The sequence below is a fragment of the Pseudochaenichthys georgianus genome, chromosome 19 (assembly GCF_902827115.2).
Source record: "Pseudochaenichthys georgianus chromosome 19, fPseGeo1.2, whole genome shotgun sequence".
NCBI classification, from domain to species: domain Eukaryota; kingdom Metazoa; phylum Chordata; class Actinopteri; order Perciformes; family Channichthyidae; genus Pseudochaenichthys; species Pseudochaenichthys georgianus.
The window spans coordinates 14,538,781-14,552,000 of NC_047521.1; the positions used below are offsets into that span (position 1 = coordinate 14,538,781).

At 40.1% G+C, this 13,220-nt stretch overlaps 1 protein-coding gene across 1 annotated transcript in view; it reads right to left on the reverse strand.

Moving 5' to 3' along the window:
* The window catches only part of prkcea (protein kinase C, epsilon a), a 35,862-nt gene that overhangs the window by 5,043 nt on the left and 17,599 nt on the right, over positions 1-13,220 (reverse strand). Inside the window, exons 2-12 of the mRNA XM_034106882.2 lie at positions 12,132-12,195; positions 7,031-7,196; positions 6,906-6,940; positions 5,649-5,737; positions 5,122-5,251; positions 3,914-4,056; positions 2,887-2,989; positions 2,049-2,263; positions 1,255-1,428; positions 916-1,070; positions 425-563 (exon numbers count right to left, since the gene is read on the reverse strand). Of these exons, the coding sequence (XP_033962773.1) occupies positions 425-563; positions 916-1,070; positions 1,255-1,428; positions 2,049-2,263; positions 2,887-2,989; positions 3,914-4,056; positions 5,122-5,251; positions 5,649-5,737; positions 6,906-6,940; positions 7,031-7,196; positions 12,132-12,195 (1,413 nt within the window). The remainder of the gene's footprint in view (positions 1-424; positions 564-915; positions 1,071-1,254; positions 1,429-2,048; positions 2,264-2,886; positions 2,990-3,913; positions 4,057-5,121; positions 5,252-5,648; positions 5,738-6,905; positions 6,941-7,030; positions 7,197-12,131; positions 12,196-13,220) is intronic.

Below are 13,220 nucleotides of genomic sequence, written 5' to 3' on the forward strand. Positions count from 1 at the left end.
CCTTTAAAGAAGGAAAACAACAAGAAGGACAAAATAAAACATAATGTATCGCTGCAATGGCAGAAAAAAGGAAGGAGCCACATCAGGTTGGTAAAATAACTACATTACACATGTTTGTAAAAGTTACCAGTAAAACTATTTAAAGTAAAAATAAAACTGTAGTTATTTTGGCTCCAATTTGAGAAAAGAAAAGGCAGAATGAAGGAATGATAAAATCAAGGAAAGGAAAGACAAAAAAACGGAATAGGAACAAAGTTAGAAAAAAAGGTCGCTTGAAAAGGTCGCTTAAATCTCAAAAACATTGGCAGATTAATAGATAAGTAAATAACTCTGAGCTTCCGCTGTACCAGTGACATTCAACTGCGTAAATGCACTAAGACAACAGAAATATAACGTTCAGCGTCCTGTGAAAAGCTCAGCTCACCTCAGGGGCGATGTAGTCAGGCGTGCCACAGAAGGTGGTGGTGGTCACGCCGTTCTTGATGCCCTCCTTGCACATGCCGAAGTCTGCCAGCTTACAGTGTCCCTCTGCGTCCAACAGGATGTTATCCAGCTTCAGATCCCTGGGAGAGGAAGACACAAAGAGAGAGAATGAGCACCATCTGGTTTATAGTTGGACTCTCAGGGAGAAGTGAGCAAGCAATGTGAAAACAAACTTGAGAATCACCACGTAATGTAAGTGTGAACCATGTTGTCATGCCCCTTCTGGTATGCTCCTGAGAAGATAAGAACTATTCGCAATTTGTTTTATAGCCTTCAAATATTTGTAACTTTTCTGAACTTACCAATGAGGATTGACCTCTAACACCAGACCGAATGTGAGTACTATGAAGAATCTATTAGTTATTTCAAGCTTCACAAAGACTTTAGATGTCTTGGGATGAAAAAGAGGAAGGTGGTGTTGGGGGTGTTTACCTGTAGATGACCCCGTTGCGGTGCAGGAACATGAGGGCTGAGGTGACTTCTGCGGCGTAGAAACGAGAGCGAGGCTCATCGAACTTCCTGGATCGCTGAATCTGGAACATCAGGTCGCCTCCGTTCACATATTCCATAACAAAAAACAAACGGTCCTGCAGATAAAGACAAAGTATGAGACAGAGAAAATGATCAAACTATCCCATCTGTGTGTGTGTGTGTGTGTGTGTGTGTGTGTGTGTGTGTGTGTGTGTGTGTGTGTGTGTGTGTGTGTGTGTGTGTGTGTGTGTGTGTGTGTGTGTGTGTGTGTGTGTGTGTGTGCCTGCCGGGCGCTCCTACCCGTGTCTGGAAGCAGCAGTACAGCTGGGTGAGGTAGGGGTGTCGGCGGGCAAGGGCCAGGATGCGCTTCTCGGTCATGGTGCAGTCCACGTCATCGTCCTGCAGGATAACGTCTTTCTTCAAGACCTTGACAGCGAAAACTTCCTCTGTCCCCTTCAGCTCCGCCAGCATCACCTGGGAAAAAAAGAAATAAGGAGATGTCAAGTCAGGAGGTTCAGTTGAATCTGAACTATTTAAAACTGATGATAGTTGGAAACGAAGGCTGCACGGTAAAAACAGTTTGCCCTGATAAACATCTGATAAAATGCTCCTTTCAGTTTATTTAGCTACTTAATCTTCACCAGCTGTTTGCTGACCTTGTCTGTCAGCTGCTACGTTTTGCTAAAAACAGTTGCGTTCTGCTAGAAAGAAGCACAATAAAAGTGGTTCGAGTGGACTAAAACAGAAAATAAAACAAACCAAACCAACACTTTATAGAGGAAGTGCAGAGATGCGTTTAGTCATTTTATTAGTTGTTAATATAGAAATATTGATAAAGGCAGTGTTATAAACTAAAGTTGTAAAGCTTTAAAAGCGTGGTTTGCTGTTTGGTTTGGTATGCAGTGAAATGTAACGTGTAAAGACATCTGCCTCCGTACAACATAATTGACATGTGTATTGTTCTATTCTCGTCCCTGATGCCTATTATGAATAATTATGAACAGGCGGTTAAAAAAACACTGTTTCAATTATGAACATAATAAGCAGTAAACAAACAAACATCCCCCTCAAACGCCTTCTCCGTGTGGCCGCACCTTGCCGAAGCTGCCTTTGCCGAGAACCTTGATGAAGTTGAAGTCCTTGAGGGTCCTTCTCTGGATCTGTCCGTTCTCCCTGCCTGCCGAGGAGGAGGAGGATGAGGAGGAGGTGGTGGAGGAGGAGGAGGAAGAGGAGGAGGAGGAGGAGGTGTGTTGGGGTCCCTGCTGGTCGAGCGACAGCGCGTCCTGCAGGCGCACTAACTGTGCCAAGTCTGTGGGTGTCAACGGAAAAGCATATAATAAGACATCGGCGAAAACAGGCTTAGTGTCTTTTCTACAGTCAGCCCGTTGTGCAATGTGTTTTTAAAAAGATGCTGCTTATTGTTCAAATCTAACATTTCATTATAATTAAGATGATTAGATGAATAATGATCAACCCTAACCCTATGTTGAAACCTGGGATGAATCAGTTACAGTTAACCTGATCAGGGTGGTCAAACAGCAGCAGCGCGTTGTGTTTTTGTTCCTCAACATTAGGCTGCATTAACGAAAATAAAAAATTGGATATCTTCCACAATAGACAAAGTAAACTTTTATTTCACGGTTTGCAAAGTGTGAGAGGACGATGACTAACTGTGACAAACAAATGGTTGTAGGCGGTGGGGCATAATTCTTTGATAATGTAAGTATATATTTACAAGGACAACACCACATTCAACCACTGAGTTCTTAAAGAGAGAATCAATATTATTTCTGAAATGGACACACTACCTCTTACAGGTCAAATGAACACGTTAAAAGCACATGCTGCTAAGAACCCCAAAGAGCTTTGAAATGCCTGTTTATGACAAAGCTGTGTTTTGTTTGACTGAGTGTGTGTTGTGTTCAGCGTTACCCTGCTGTGAGGGGGAGGTGGGGACAGCTGTCTGGCTGAAGCTGTTGTCCTCAGTCTGGGAGAGCTCAGGAGGAGACTGGGGAGGGTCCTGCCCTGGAGTCAACTGGAGAGAGGGGAACACAACATCTTCAAATCCTTTACATGAGTCAGTGAGATCAATCTCAGCATCTCAGCTAAAGGGAGTTACTTTGCATCTCCTAAAGCAACACTGAAGCAGGATACAAAAAATGTTTTACAAAGCCATACATTTACGAAAAACAGTTTAAATGGTATATTAAGAAAAAACTAATTGTACAAAAATAACTTAATCTCAGAGTTTCTAGTTACAGCCTTGCAGCTACATGCCTCCGCCAACCAGTCCGGTCACAGTTTGCATCTATGTCTTTCCAAAATGTCATCACGTAATTTTATTGTATTTTATATTTGTGTTAAATTGTCATTATTAGCATAGAAATGCTTCAGTGATAATAGACAAAAATGTGTTTAGTGAAGTCCCAGTGACCTTAACATGAGACAACCGAAATATAATCAGTTCATCCAAAATATGTTGGAATATGTATGTATGTAACGCACAAAATCCTAATGGCTAACACATAGATCATTGGAAATGTTGTGTTTTTCAAGGTAGCACGTTGCTCTATTTTTGCAAGGTTGGGTCAACCTTATCATGCCGCAGACCTTATCAAATTATTATTTTAATTCATTTTTAGCAAAACAAATTGTGATTTTAGCCCGTAAATCCCTTATATAGCCGATTTTTTTTTTTAATTACCTTAATTCGCCGTTGTACACATGTGATTGCTATCTGTCATTACTGATTGCTTTTTAAATGAGCCAAATCTGGGCAAGTACCAGCAGGGAAACAGGTTTTTATTTTTCAATATTTAACAAGAGATGAATGTACAATTTATTTAGAAATCAAAAATAACTAAATTATTGGTATGAACTGCAAAATATGTTTCAAATGTTGAAATAAAACCTGTAAATATCAATGGAAATATTTGTCTTTGTGAGAACGACTTGTTACCTTCCTTCTGCGCAGTGCGGTGTTGGAGATCTTGTCAGGCGTGACTCCGAGGTCAGCCAGGACCTTGGCGATTCCTCGGGCATCCACACCGCAGTTAGGAGCTACATTGGACTCACACCGCCTGTGCACATTCATCTTACACACTGCAGGACCACAGAAACACATGGAAATGGTTCAGTTTAACCAGGAAGTACTGGCCTTTTAATACAAATGTTGCCTTTTAGTTAAAGACATCAAACTCCACTGGCAAATGCAATCAAGAGCAAATTGGTGTTCAGGAAAATACCATAGACTTATAAATCATACTGTACCTGTGTACCCATGGGTTTTACCTTTGGAAATATAAAGTTAAGTTAATATATCAAAGATTTAAATTATTTATGATAACTTAACTTCAGCCAGTAAAACACTAGAATGGTGTTTTGGAAACAGCTGTGAGAGTGAACACCTCACACGTTGCAGCATGTCTTACCTCTTTAGAGGCTGAATTTACTGTATATAGAATTGCATCTATCAATCGTCATTATCCATTCATCTTTTAAGATTTATTTTTCTCAATACATTTGTTGGGGTTAAAAAAAATCTGAAAACCAAGATGGCCTCTTATAATAGCTTGCTTGGTCCAAACAACAGTACACAACTCAAAATATAACATTAAACAGTATTATTATTGATTTTACTTTAAACATTTGAAAGGCAGCAGGTCCCTAGAATCATCAAATGTTTCAAATGTAACTTGATTAAAATGTAAATGTAACTTGATTGAACATTTAAATTGACTACTAAAAACATGTCTTAGTATAGAACAAATATGTATACAAGCAGACAGATACTCATAGGATGATACCTGATTATACCTGATTTTGAGCAACACTTGTACAAAGCAGATTTTTTCTAAATGTAATACAAAATCCTGGATGTGCTCCAAAAACGAATTCCCTTGTTCTCTGGCCTATGAGCCAACATTTAACCATTGTTTTTTAACTCACTAGGAAACAAGCAGGATGAAACCATTCTTGGCAGGGATACAAAGGCAGGTGTTGGTATTTATTATTTACTATAATAAATGTAACTTTTAATTTCTTAAGTGCTTTCATAAAAAAAGAAACATTCGTCTTTTTTATCCAGTCTTTGACTTCAGCACATTGACACTCCAATGCATCACATGTGTGCCGATGGTGTAAATTCCCCACTACATCGGAACTAACCTTTGCATTGCAGGCCCTGCCGCATGAGGCCCCACAGCAGGGAGCCACAGTGGTCACAGAAGGTGGGCACCTTGTAGTTGTGAATACTGAACTTATGGGGCATGTTAACACTGAACCGCTGTGAACCCACCTACAGAGGGAGACACACACACACACACACACACACACACACACACACACACACACACACACACACATTGTTATAAAGAGGTCATTGTCGCATTATCGGAGGAATAATGCATGCGGCTGAAGTGTTAGTACACAGTGTACACGTGTTAACTTAAGTAGAAGATTTATTCACAAAAGGCCTGAGTGCTTCTGTCCATATTCTGTTTTTCTGATTCACTTTGTGTGTGTTGGATAGATAATAAACTCTTTATTAACAAACAATTCATTTTCAAGTCTTTTCATGTATTACCAACATACTCTCTGTGTACTATGATGTTTGCCTGTACCTCCTCAGGTGTGTGTACTATGATGTTTGCCTGTACCTCCTCAGGTGTGTGTACTATGATGTTTGCCTGTACCTCCTCAGGTGTGTCCTCCTGCTTCTTCATCCCGGCACACTTGGTGATGATGAGCTCATGGCAGCGCTTGTGGACGACACACGTGCACACTGGAAGCACAGCATCAGCATCGCACGTAAACACATGTTCTTAAATTAGGTCAAATAAAGTGTACGTGTCCACTACTTTGACCTGGTAGAATTTTGTTTTACGCTGATTTAATACCACCCAGACTTAACTGAACCACATTACATTTGATTAAAACAATTTAAATAATAGAATCTCATAACTTCCTAAACTGTTTCATTTGATTTTACAAAGCCTCAACAAAGTGTTGCCAACAGTAGGGATACACCGATTGTGAAATACTTGGCCGATACCAATGTTTAAAAAAGTGTGGTCAAATGCCCATGCTGACAACCAAGTTTTTTGTTGTTTATTAGGTTTTCTATGTGTTATTTATTCATCCTTTGAAACAGGATTTCAGTTATGAGAGGAATGTTATTTAAATGTAATTTCATAGCCCAACAAATATGATGTTTATGAAACTTAAATTTGAAAAAGTTAAGTGTTTACAAAGACAATTGACTTGCCAGTGTTGTGTGCAGCCAGTGGCTTCTTCTCTGAATCAGCAGCTGCCATAGCAGCATGCTAACTACTGTTGTTGAACCCTGATCGCAAATAATTTAAACAACATTTAGCCATCGCAAAGTTACTGCAAACCAACAGAGGAACATTTGCCAGTGAATGTCATTCTCTATATGCCTATAGGTCGATGGCAGTCAACAAGGCATATATTGATACCTTTGTTCGGCATATACATCTGTGCTTCTCTAGTATACACAGTTTAAACTGAAGAAAATGATATCAGATTAATATTCATCATTTTGGACAATCCAGTGAAACCCTGGATCACTTTCAATGAAAACATATTTAATTATTTCTACAATATCTAACAGTTACAATTAATTATTAATATATGATTGTAATTCCTTGTGATCCTCGTCCGAGCAAAGATTAAGTATCAAATATATGAGTTGATTCACACTCCCAGCTGAAGTTTTAAGGATGTTTGCAGAACATATGTATTAAAAAAGTGAATGCTCATTAGCATTTTTAAAGTGGATGCTGTTGGAGAAATGCAGGCCATCTGTGGCTCTGGGCGGAGGTGGCTTGAGACCAAATCACAGCTGTCCTTCAGCAACATGTAATCCCACTTGTGTTCTCCTGCTTAAATAATAAATGATCGAAATTGGATTCCTGCAGAAAAGTACTCACCCTGACACTGGTATCCCTGCTTCCCCAGCACGCCCCTGGTGGATCACACACACAGGAGGTTGGTGTTAATGAAACTCAGCAGCAGGTACATCAGATCAGGCTGATATGCGTTTGTGTTGCCTTACCAGATGAAATCTCTGCAATGTGAGCAGTAGGTTGGTTGCCTCAGGTATGTGGCCATGAACTTGTGTCCGTTGACTTGATGGACGCGTCTTCGGACGGCGCCCTGTCGCCGGCGAGGGCCAATCCTCTCTCGAAACACCCGCTCCTCATTCTCATTGGTCCCCGTGGCTGTGGAGTGAGCACACATGTCGATGGGTATGAATCTAAATGTATCACTGATTCTTGAATATTACTTTCAAAACATACAGTGCTTTAAGGTTACAAAGTAAAGCTATGGCACTGGAAAAATAAGAAAAGAAACATTACTCTGGTCATTTTAAGTGCTTTAGCTTTTCTTTAAGCTAAGAGGAATATGAAAAGAGAATGATAACGACACAGAGGAAGATGGTCATGTTAAAAGTCTCACACCAACATTTTCTTTAATTTACAAACTTTTTTTTGTTACTTTTTACATTTTGTTTCACATATTCTTTGTTAAGGCCCATCGATGTTACTTACTGAGATGCTTTGTACAAATAAGGATCATTTTGCATCATGTTGCTTGAGATGTTTAATCATTCAACGGCCTCTCAACCCCCCCCCCCCCTTTCCTCCCTTCCTCTTCCTCACAAACATCCCACACCTACCAGAGGCCTATGTATGCATACGTGCGTGTGCATGCTATTTATACTTTCATGTGTGGGCACTAAAACGAAGGACAGCATATTAAAATACTCCTCCTCAGCGAGCAGCATCCAACCAGCCGTTCCCTTCCTCTCTGCATCTCCCCGGAAAAAGATAAATGGTTTCCGAGGGTAACCTTAAGACAAGAGAACCACCTCCACTCTCACTCCCACACACACTCCTCTCTCTGCGCTTCTGTCCTAGTTCGCCTTTCTTTCACACTCCCTCCATCTCTCTCCCGGGTCCGTTATAGATGTGGTTACTGCTGAGTTCGATTACAGACAAGCTGCTTAGGGACTCTGTGTGTGTGTGTGTGTGTGTGTGTGTGTGTGTGTGTGTGTGTGTGTGTGTGTGTGTGTGTGTGTGTGTGTGTGTGTGTGTGTGTGTGTGTGTGTGTGTGTGTGTGTGTGTGTGTGTGTGTGTGTGTGTGTGTGTGTGTGTGTGTGTGTGTGTGTGTGTGTGTGGTGTGTGTGTGTGTGGTGTGTGTGTGTGTGTGTTGTGTGTGTGGTGTGTGTGTGTGTGTGTGTGTGTGTGTGTGTGTGTGTGTGTGTGTGTGTGTGTGTGTGTGTGTGTGTGTGTGTGTGTGTGTGTGTGTGTGTGTGTGTGTGTGTGTGTGTGGTGGTGGTGGTGGTGATGATGATGTGAGGGGGGAGACAGCTTAGCAGGCCATTACTGGGATCACTTTGTTTTACATAATACATCATCCATCTGTCCTGGACACACACACACACACACACACACACACACACACACACACACACACACACACACACACACACACACACACACTGATACACACACAGGCATGCTGACAAGGAGGCATAACAACAGTTAAGAGCGATCATCGTGGAGACAGACGTGCTCTGGTTCAGATGAATGACCAACTGGGAGAAGGCCGTCCAATAAACGCACACATATTGACGGACAGAAGATAGACATGTAGACGAGCAGCAGGCAGCGGGGACAGAGAAGAGGGAAAGCTGAACTGCAGATGGTGATACAAACAAATATGACAGAAAAATGAATAACAATACAAGCGTGGCAGTAATCCATCTGCTTCCCCAATAATAGTTGTAGATACATGTATACAAACATCTAGAATATGGTTAATATTCTAAAGGAATCAAAAGACAAGATAACTAGACAAAACAATAGATATTCTGCAATATTCAATTAAGTTGCAGTAATTTGAGGTATTGGGATTGTAGCAGCTCCTCAAACAATCTTTCAGGATTTAATAAAACAACATTTTGAATAGGCTGAGGACAGTTTTACTCAAATTTAAGCAGTTGAGATTTTTTTTCTTCATATTTTGGATTTCTCTTATAAGGTTTATAAGACTTTGGATACATCTGAACAAAGTCACCTTAAGATTCAAACACTTTTGGCTTTATTATTTTTTATTTATTATTTTTTATTTATTTATTTTCTTAAAGCGGTTACATTAACTTGTATGGCTTATGACTAAGCACTATTAGAGGTTAAATGATGAATGATGGCGTTCATGTAAACCAAAGATTATACGACAAAATAAAAACAAATGTAGGTAAAACTGCCTTAACAATAGGCTGAGGTAGAATTTAGTATGTAGATACATAATAAGCATTAAGGGTGATTTGTTTCTGACTGTTTTAAGTGGAGAATTATTTCACCATTCCTCCTCATACTCTTGATCATAAAGCCCTTTTGATAAACAGTCATTTTGCTTTTGCTCTGTTATTTCTACTATTAAGAACATTGAAAACTTGTTTTAAAGTGGCATAAAGATGACCAAGATGACATGGTATTATTATAATGTTATGCCAAATTGTGGGAATTTAAATTATGCACTGAATCTATGTCATTCATTTCCCAAAACAGTGCCAAATCGTTATTTATTTGGATCAAGATATAAAAAGTACACTTTTAAAAAGTATAGATTTGTCGTAAAAAATAAAATGAATTAAACATTAGTCTTGTCATTAAAAGTCTTCAGTCATGAAGGTTATCTTTTAATCTTGGGGGGATGTGAATAAAATATGTATAAGGGAAGCGAAAAGGATGACGAAAAAGAGAGGGAGAAATCGCAGATGGTGAGATTAGGTCAGATTACTGTTTTGATTTGCTTCCTGAGACCAACAGATGTACATGGAGAGGAGAGGAGGAAAGAGGAGAGGACCGACTCCTTCCAGCCTCTGAAGCTGCAGAGAGAACAGATTGCACCCAGGGAAAAAAGGAAAATAAATCTGCTAAAAACACCTCATCCTCTAGTTCTCACCCTCAAACTCTCCATCCCTCCTATCAGCACACACACACACACACACACACACACACACACACACACACACACACACACACACACACACACACACACACACACAACACACACACACACACACACACACACACACACACACACACACACACACACACACACACACACACACACACACACACACACACACACACACACACACACACACACACACACACACACACACACACACACAGTTTTTATCAGCATACATTAACATCATGAGCACTCATGCCAGCTGAACTCAGGGAGGAAGTTCAGGAGTGGGCGGGGAATGGGTCGTGAGGTCATCACAGAGTACCCAATCATCAATGAGGAGGGCAAGACACTGACACTTGAGTCTGCACATGGTGTGTGTGTGTGTGTGTGTGTGTGTGTGTGTGTGTGTGTGTGTGTGTGTGTGTGTGTGTGTGTGTGTGTGTGTGTGTGTGTGTGTGTGTGTGTGTGTGTGTGTGTGTGTGTGTGTGTGTGTGTGTGTGTGTGTGTGTGTGATCCATGGCTCAATCTCACCTACTATTTTAAGAATCTACTCCCTCTCTCTCTCTCTGCCCTCTACTGCGTTACACTGCTGCAACCACACACACACACACACACACACACACACACACACACACACACACACACACACACACACACACACACACACACACACACACACACACACACACACACACACACACACACACACACACACACACACACACACACACACACACACACACACACACACACACACACACACACACACATATATATATATATACATTCTGAATATACATGCACACTTCACTGGAAGGCAAAGAACAGTTTCTATTTATAACCAGGTGTGAACGTACCCAGGTGCAGGTGAAAACCTCTCTTATCAGGCAGCAGAGTGTATGTGTGCAGAAAAGGTGTGAGAGGGATATATTCTAAACGTTTTCATGGTTAATGAAATCAAACAAATAGAGGATAAAGAAATGGAGAAGAACAGAGTGAAGGAGAAAGTTCTTTGAATTCTGTTGAGTAACTTTCGGAGAAAACAGGAAGTTATCTTTCCATCGCTCTCTATGGCCTCTAGGTTTAATGCAGTAAACTGGCAGTGATTGCAGAGGATGTGTGCGCACTAAATTATGCTAAACCGGCAAAAACTGTTTGTTTTTTTCAACTAAGGGGCAGCGAAAACAAGGAGTGAACACAACATTAACATATGTATACCCTTTAAATTGGACATTTACACATCCAGCAGTTACAGAGAGACACTATCATTCATTTGGAGTCATGTTTTGTCCACCTGATGAATATAAGTCTGTCTTACCTTTAGCACCGCCTGAGGTCTCTACCAACACTTGAGAGGAATATCTGACGGTTTTAGCTGCAAAATGTTCCAATATGTTCACAAGCTTGTCACCTTCTGTGTTTTTCTGCAGTTTGGTGCTGAGCAGGTAGTATAAAGAACATTTGTGCAGCCCTTTCTATAAACACAGTAGCCTGCTATAGCCAAAGAATGACACTGGAGACTGGTGATAGCCTAACCACTAAACAATTAGCTAAAACTCACAATAGAGCTCTGTTAAAACAGACGGGAGCTTCAGATATTTCTCTGTAGGATCATACTATGAGTCACTGTTATAAAGTGTTCTTACTTTGTCATTTGATGTGTTGTTATTATTATAAAAATATAAATTAAAGCTGCTTTAAGTTCATGTTAAAAGACCCAATCTGATAAGTCCTTGGGGATATTATGGAAATACAGAGTAATACAAGGCATGACGTTATTTAATAATATGAAATATACATATATTCTTTTATTCTACCTTACCACCTGCTTGCACCTGATAGGCAAACAAAAGTGGGTGTCATATTTAAGCTCGTTTTTTTAATCCTCACCAAAATGTCATCTGTAAAGCAACACTCTTTCCATCAACAATGGGCCAAATGACTTTGTGTAATGGCAAAGAAGTTCCTTTTAGTGACGAACCCAGATCATTTTCACTGAAAGCTCTATGAAGTGTTTTCAGCAGCTTTCTGCAGCAGATTGAGGCAGACGTTTTCCATATCTAGTTTGCTTAAAACTGAACTATCACATACCACCGTGTCTGCATGTGTTTGAAAGTGAGATTCCCTCAGTTTTAGTAGAAGAAAAAAAGGTCTTGTGGTGGTTTTACCTTCAGTGGAGGATCCGGACAGATCAATGACCACGTACACCTTCCCCTCCGGCTCCAAGTCAATCTGCAACAGACAGAGAGAAACACAATGTAAATCAGTGAGAAGTAACCCAGCTGAACAGAGAGTGCAGCAGGGGGCTTTCCTCCAGCACAAACAAACACAAGAGGTCATTATCTTCAATACCATTACACTCATCCCCACCACTCACTGTCAGAATCTTCATTACTATTTTCATTTCTAACCTTAACATCATCACTGTAAAGCCCATTAAATGTATCTGATATTTGTAACTGATATTTTTAGATAAATGACTTCTTATAACAGGGCTTTGCACCTGGTGTTTTCAAGCATTCTTGACTGGAATCTCCCCTTTTGATCTGATCTCGATGTGAAACGTTAGGTAGGTGGAGCTGGCAGACTTAACAACAAATATGACTTGCTGCTGAAGCGGTTCAACTGGTTTTATTTTGCTGATGAAGGGTTAGTCAGGAAGCAGAAAGAGGCAATGTTAGGAGGCTTAAGGGGCACTAATGATGGATGGCAAGCGAAACAACATGTATCAGATGTCTTTCCGGTCAAATTGACACACATGTCCATTTTTACCCCCTGCAAGTCCAAAATAAGCGGTGGAGGAATAGACACAAAGTGTGTTGTTATATAGATTTAATGAACCATTTTACTCTTGATGTGATTTACCTGGAGCAATTGTGTTTTTGATATACATGTAGAGAGAAAATGTAAGTTATTTAATAGTCAATGCTTTAGAAGCATACAATTGAATTGACCTTTTCTGAATCAGAACCGCCAAGAAAATTCAAAAATAAATGGTGAATCTCTAGTGTAACATGCTTGGTGTGTGTTTTAATAAGAATGCTGTCTGTTTAATTCAATCATATTTTTGATTGAAGCCACAGACACTCATTTCATTTCATTCATTTCAAACCTTTATTTATACAGATAAATCCCATTGAGATCATTGATCTCTTTTTCGAGGGAGACCTGCTCAAGTAGTTCCACATGAAACATAAAAACATAAACAGAACAACAAAAGGACATCATACAGCATCATTTACATAATTATCCACATA